The 6,000-nt window shown below is 44.3% G+C and overlaps 2 protein-coding genes across 12 annotated transcripts in view; one reads left to right on the forward strand and one right to left on the reverse strand.

Moving 5' to 3' along the window:
• ppfia4 (PTPRF interacting protein alpha 4) overlaps nt 1–3,084 on the forward strand; it is a 51,854-nt gene extending 48,770 nt beyond the window's left edge. For 6 of the 11 annotated variants that reach the window (XM_047582890.1, XM_047582893.1, XM_047582895.1 and 3 more), the window contains 4 exons: nt 178–246; nt 343–529; nt 666–763; nt 1,488–3,084. In XM_047582890.1, the coding sequence (XP_047438846.1) occupies nt 178–246; nt 343–529; nt 666–724 (315 nt within the window). In that variant the 3' untranslated portion in view covers nt 725–763; nt 1,488–3,084. The remainder of the gene's footprint in view (nt 1–177; nt 247–342; nt 530–665; nt 764–1,487) is intronic. The other 5 variants (XM_047582891.1, XM_047582894.1, XM_047582899.1 and 2 more) reach the window with 2 other exon arrangements.
• A 58-nt stretch (nt 3,085–3,142) lies between these two features.
• Nucleotides 3,143–5,543, reverse strand: myog (myogenin). Its single transcript, XM_047582901.1, has 3 exons — nt 4,831–5,543; nt 4,088–4,187; nt 3,143–3,998 (listed from the first exon to the last, which is right to left on the reverse strand). The coding sequence occupies exons 1-3, from the start codon at nt 5,359–5,361 to the stop codon at nt 3,880–3,882; spliced, it is 750 nt and encodes a 249-aa protein (XP_047438857.1). The 5' UTR covers nt 5,362–5,543; the 3' UTR covers nt 3,143–3,879.
• Between the last annotated feature and the right edge of the window lie 457 nt (nt 5,544–6,000).

Below are 6,000 nucleotides of genomic sequence, written 5' to 3' on the forward strand. Positions count from 1 at the left end.
AAAAGTACTCTGTTGTTCCAGTATTTCCTTGCCAGGCTTCAGTGCAGATTACCTACTAATTACTGGATGCTTGACAGAAACTTGGAATATTTGCCATTAGCTACTGTCTATGTATTCTATGTATTTTTCACAGTTCCACTGAAGTCTCTGCTCACAGCCGCTGTGTTTGTTTTTCAGGCACGCCAGGTCCTAGAGAGGGAGTTCAACAACCTGTTAGCCTTGGGGACTGACCGCCGACTAGAAGAGGTGACCTCATCAAGCTGCTGCTTTGATCAAATAAGATATTGTTGGGGGGGGGAGGCCACCTCTGCTAACTTGCTTTCCCTCTCTCTGCTGCTGTAGGGTGGAGATGACAAGTCTTTTCGACGGTCTCCATCATGGCGCAAGAGGTTTCGGGCGCGTGAGGGAGGAGCGGGTCTGGGGATGATGGCGGGCTCCATGGAAACGCTGCCTGCTGGCTTCCGAATGCCCTCCATGTCCATACCACCCTCTATGAATTTAGCATCTAAGAAACAGCTCCAGCCGGAAGGTATGTTCCAACACTAACAAAAGTGACCTATGTATTTTTCTGTATGTATGTGTGCTTCTGTCTGACCGCACTGACTGACTAACTGCATGCCTTGTCCTGTCTGTCCTGCTGTGCCACTGTACCACCTGCTCTCAAGTTCCTCCCCCAGCGCCCCCGAGACTCGACCCCTCAACAGTGCGGACCTATTCATGCTAACTACACTCTACTTACTAACAGGAGCGCTAATGCTAACAGGTAAGCTAACAAAATACTGCTTGAAACTGCTAAACCTATCAGGTTAGTATGCTTTTAACCAGCTTTGCTCAGCTGTGTGGCAGGAATGTGACACTAACTTCTGGTTGAGACCAAAGCAGAGATAAAAGGACAGTGACATTTGAATATAAACATGGTCTTTAAATAGAATATATTTTTTCCCTGATTGCCAACAACTCCCAAAAGCTTTAGTTTGTTTTAAGCCAATTCCACATACACCATAGATCTGTTTATTCCAGTTTCAGCAATATTGGGTCAAACTTCAGTGCCCAGATTTGTTAGCATGTTGCTTAACCTTTTTAACCTTTACATCATCAGATGATTTAAACTGACTTTAATCTGAGTGCCATAGAGAAGGCAGGCTACTGTTTTATGTTGAACAACCACTGGTTTTAGTCTTTTTGGTGAAATTGATTGATAATCATAGTAAAAGACATGAATTGTTTCAAGCTGTCCGAGCACATTAAACCTATAATACGTCAAGATACCAAGGCTCATATTTAACACAATCTCTTCTTTTCTCTAGATTTTGATTCAGTAGTTGATGTTACACGAAGATTCAAAGTATATTCCAGCAGATGGTCTAATTTAAAATGAAGTCATATCTGCTAGTGTTGTTTATGCCACAGTTATACTAAGTTCCAATAGTTGTAGTATCTTGTCTCACTTTCCTCATTTTCTCTCTTTTTTTCTGTCTCTTTTCCAGTGCATTCTCATTACCTATACGGACATATGCTTGCGGCCTTTTGAGAGTGATATGCCAAATCTGGAGAGGGAGACCTGGGTGCCTTTGGGGGAAGCTTCACCCCTTTGTTGCCCAGCCTCACCTCCCACCTTTCACCTCTCACCTCTCCTTCGGACACGTGCAATACAGAGGCCAACTCTGACCTTTGAACTCTTGAGAGTGCCCATTGGCTGCGCTCGCTGCTGTAAAGGAGGCTCGTCCCGGTCTCTCCCGGTTTACCCCAGTGCTCCCAGTAGCCTTGTTGTTGTGGTGTTGTGTTCCTGCTCCCTTGGTCAGCTGTGGGTTTTTGTCCTGGTTCTAATAGTCTCAACATGGCCGGGTCCAAACCAATCTTCCTGTGTCATCAAGTCCTTCGCACACAGTTGAACATTTGAAGGAGGGGGTGGTGACCAGTCATTGGTTTGGATTTGGGAATGATGAATACTTGTATAAATGGCAGATCCCACTGCACATTACCCCTCTACCGGTTATGCAAGGTATTAGGCTACTCATTTATCGTCTCTGTACATAAAATGGATGACCTATGTTTTTTATAGAAATATTATATATAAATATATATATATATATATATATTGGAAATATATATGGAAAAACAATATGATATTACTGTATGAAACCCAATGCCCTGTATTCGATAGTGACTGTTCTCTCTCTTTCTCTTTCTTTCTCTTTCTCTCTGTGTCGGACCTTTGTGTGTCTTTTGCTGTATGCTGTAAGTGTGTGACGCTGGTGGGAGGGGACTCACTAAGGGAGGTGTGCGTTTCTACAAGGACTCTTCACAGGTTCATGGGTCCAATTTCAAACTTCTTCTCTTTTCCTCTTCTCCCGTTCTTTCCTCCTCCCTCCTCCTTCTCTTTGGACACGATGTAGCTGTTACCTCTCCTCTCTCCACCTCTCTCGCCTTCTGTATGACACTATGTAGCCTAGAATAGAGAGAATCCTTTAATATGAAAGCTGAGTGTGTGCGTGTGTTTGTGTGTGTGTGTGTGTGTGTGTGTGTGATGTGATGGTGAGCGAATGAGTCTGCTCGAGACTTGTAGAGAGGTTGTGTGCGAAAGGTCGACCCCAGCCATGTGACCATGATTTAACTCTGTGGATGGTAGTGTGAACACTGTAGCTCCTCTTTCTTGGTTCCTTACTTTCTCTCAAATCAAACTGTAAACTGCTGCTCAACATCAGCCAATGATATTCACATAAACTGCTCAAAGGGACGGACTCATCTCGTCTTCTCGTCTGTCACCTCCCATTTAGTTGCCATGGAGACTTGCCGGTGAGTAGTCAGTACTCATGGCTGACCAATTCCTCATCCAATGAGAACACAGCATATGAACCAGTGAAGTGCTGGATGGTTGTACAATCTTTTTTTATTTTATTTATTTGACAGTTTTTCCAAGGTGTCTAAAAGGTGTAACGTGCTATGTGGCAGCTATGAGTACTGTGTCTTTATTCCAGGTGTGAAACAATGCTGACAAATCAAGATTTTATTATTTGGCTATTGAAAAAAAGTGTACTGTATTTATGACACTATATAGACATAAGTAAAGCTGTTTTATAAAAAGTTTGGCTGTTGTGTTCCTTTCGTAGTTACTGTCAGGTCAAGGCAACATTAGACAGTGTATCGAAAATGGTATTTATTGCAAGAATTAAACAGAAAATATCACTTTTCAGAACATCTACAAATACACAACAATCTTAGTTATAAAAGTCAAAAATAAGTTAGCAAAGAAATAAAAAATAAAATGGCAAAACCACTCTGTAGAAAAAGGGAACGTATTTACATCACTAGCTTTCATAACCAGTTTAAATTAAGCAGATCTTGGTCAAAACTGCCACGGTACATATTGGCCCCACAAATAAACTCATGGTTTTTAAGCATTGAAACTCACACAAAAAAGAATGAAAGATCAGGGAAAGATTTTGAAAAGAGGAACACTTAAATTAAGTAAGGAAAAAAAACAGGCTTTGTCTTTCCTCTGTGGCTCTATCGTTCTGGACGCAAGCCTAATAGAGATCCACTCTAGAAACTAGTTGTTGGGGTCATGCAGCAAAGTCCTTAAATATCTAGTTAGATTAAGCTCCTGTGTCTTTGACAGACCATTCTGGACCACGGGATAAGGCAGCTAACAAAGGGAATAAGGCCTCATTGTGAACAGGAGGAATTCATTTTGGTTAGCAAGCCCTTAGATCAATACTAAAATACTGTTCAATCATAAAATTTAGTATAAGACACAGGTCAATAGACGCACAAAGTCAGTTAATTAACAAAATTCAGGATTGGTTGTCCGCACTATCGCCAATTGTGTTTTTTCTCTCAGAGCTCTCTGTGCACCTATGGGCCTGCTGACTGGAGGGTCTATTTGGGAATGTCCACAGGAAAGGCCATAGGTCCGTTAGCCGGAGAGATGCCGTCCACAATGGAGGTTAAGGCATGCATGTTCCCATGCTCTGGAGATTCAGCAGCACTCAGGAGCTCTGTAGAGAAACCCAGCCACACGCTCAGTATCTGTGACGGTGCATGAATAGATTTATTTCGCTGTCTAACCAGACAAGGTGCTACTCACCCTCGCTGCTGTAGCTCTGCGTGCACTGCTCTGGAGTGCTGCTCCACTCTGGGCTACTGCAGCAGGTGCTGCCCGAACTGGGCTCGCTTGACGACGACACCTGTTACCATGGAGAAACACACACAGAAGTTGCTGTCAGTCACTCTGTTACAATACAGCGCACCACCCCACATAAAAAAAACTCAACTGACACTACAGTACGGGGTAATACCACACACATACACCATCTATACATAATATGACCCCTCAGAGGCAAATGTAAAACATAAACAAGACGTTCCCATCAAAAATCATTGACGGGAATAAAACAAAAACATAAGGACTATGACATTTACACAGGTCAGTTTCTTGATGTGTTTTAGCACCTGTAACAGTTTGTTGAATATTCTGAAACTTTGTTGATTGTTAAGAACTACTGAAAACATCTGATTATATGTGTTTATGTGCATTTGATGACTAAACACATACACCAGCTTGTTTCCCCAAGTAAAACCTCACAACTTACCCAGAGCAATCTATTCCAAAACTAGTTTTAGAGTAGAACAAGTAGAGACTTCAGTCATTCTCTCAAGTCACATTTTACATACATGCAATATATATCTTTCATTCATTCAACTTCATCTGCTGCCACTTTCTAAATAGTCCATTGAGGGCTTATTTTTTTTCCTGTCTGTTCTGTTAGCCTTTCAGTTAATCCCTCAGTGACCTTCTACCTCTCCTTATCCCACCTAAGTCCTACTCACTCTAGGCTGGCCTGCAGTGGGTCGGTAGTGCAGTCCTTGTCCCGTCTCAGTGTCCTGCTGGTTAAGGGAGGACACCAGAGCCTGCAGCCTTTCGATGTACTGAATGGCGCTCCGCAAGATCTCCACCTTCGGCAGCCTCTGGTTGGGGTTCATCAGGGTGCTCCTCTTCAGAGCATCGAAGGCCTCGTTCACCTTCTTCAGGCGTCTCTTCTCCCTCAGTGTGGCAGCTCTGCGACGGTCCATGGTCACTGTCTTCCTTTTACACAGTTTACAGGCCCAAGGCAGGCACTGACCTGGGCAGTGAGGCTCAGAGTGAGGGGACAGGCTGGATGGAGAGGCTTTGTCTTCTGTACCTGTCACCCCAACTCCAACACCCCCAGACAGATTCCCACACAAGCCCATCATGGAGTTCCTGTCCTGGTAGCCGGTTTGGTCATACGCCCCAGGCAGTCGAGAGGGGAAGTAGCTGTCCCCTCCTTCATAGAAGCGCTGGTCAGGAAAGAAGTAAGCGTTGGTCTCGAAAAGCTCCATACTGGACAACGCTGTGGTCTAAATGTAAGGGGCAAAGATCCCTGCTTCCCCTGGAACTGGTCTTCACTTTGTGGTCTTCGGTCCTATGTCTGGAACGTGTGTTCGACTGTATGTGACTGTCTTCTTCCTGGCCTCAGTTTGTGATGAGTGGAAGACGTGTGGAGAACAACTGGTGTGGAGCAACTGTAGGCTGGCATTTAAACCCCTCTGCTTGCTGCAGGATCACAGGGTTAAATTTAGCACGAGCCCCAGAAATCTGACACGACGTTTAGCTGTTGCTGCACATCTACACTTCACATCTCTGTTGGGCCCATGCTCTCTAGGGCTTTAAGGACCATTTGTGTGTATGTGTTGGTGCCCTTCTCTGGGTTTGTTCGCTGATGTGTGTCTTAAGAGGCCAGGATGTGATCGGGTTGCCGTGGAAATGGGAGAGATAACCTCAGATCAAAGACATGGGATCTTAATGAGATAATCCTAGACTTGCGTCCCCTCTCTATGACACCATACATGAAGTGCTCCGCTATGAGGGGTGTGGGGGGCTAGTAGGGACAGTCTGGAGACAGCTGTCACTTCTACTGGGAGCCAGCGACATGCAGTGACACAAAGCTGTTGGGCTCTGTGTATTTGATGGGAAGTACA

This window comes from Mugil cephalus, chromosome 4 (assembly GCF_022458985.1).
Source record: "Mugil cephalus isolate CIBA_MC_2020 chromosome 4, CIBA_Mcephalus_1.1, whole genome shotgun sequence".
In the NCBI taxonomy this organism is placed as follows: domain Eukaryota; kingdom Metazoa; phylum Chordata; class Actinopteri; order Mugiliformes; family Mugilidae; genus Mugil; species Mugil cephalus.

Excerpts from the sequence above, each read along its gene's own strand:
- myog (XM_047582901.1), bottom strand. The coding sequence starts at position 5,361 with ATGGAGCTTTTCGAGACCAACGCTTACTTCTTTCCTGACCAGCGCTTC. Across the intron at positions 4,188-4,830 it reads CCACTGCAGGCCAGCCTAGA|GTGTCGTCGTCAAGCGAGCC; the intron begins GTGAGTAGGACT and ends CCATGGTAACAG. Across the intron at positions 3,999-4,087 it reads GCAGAGCTACAGCAGCGAGG|AGCTCCTGAGTGCTGCTGAA; the intron begins GTGAGTAGCACC and ends GTTTCTCTACAG.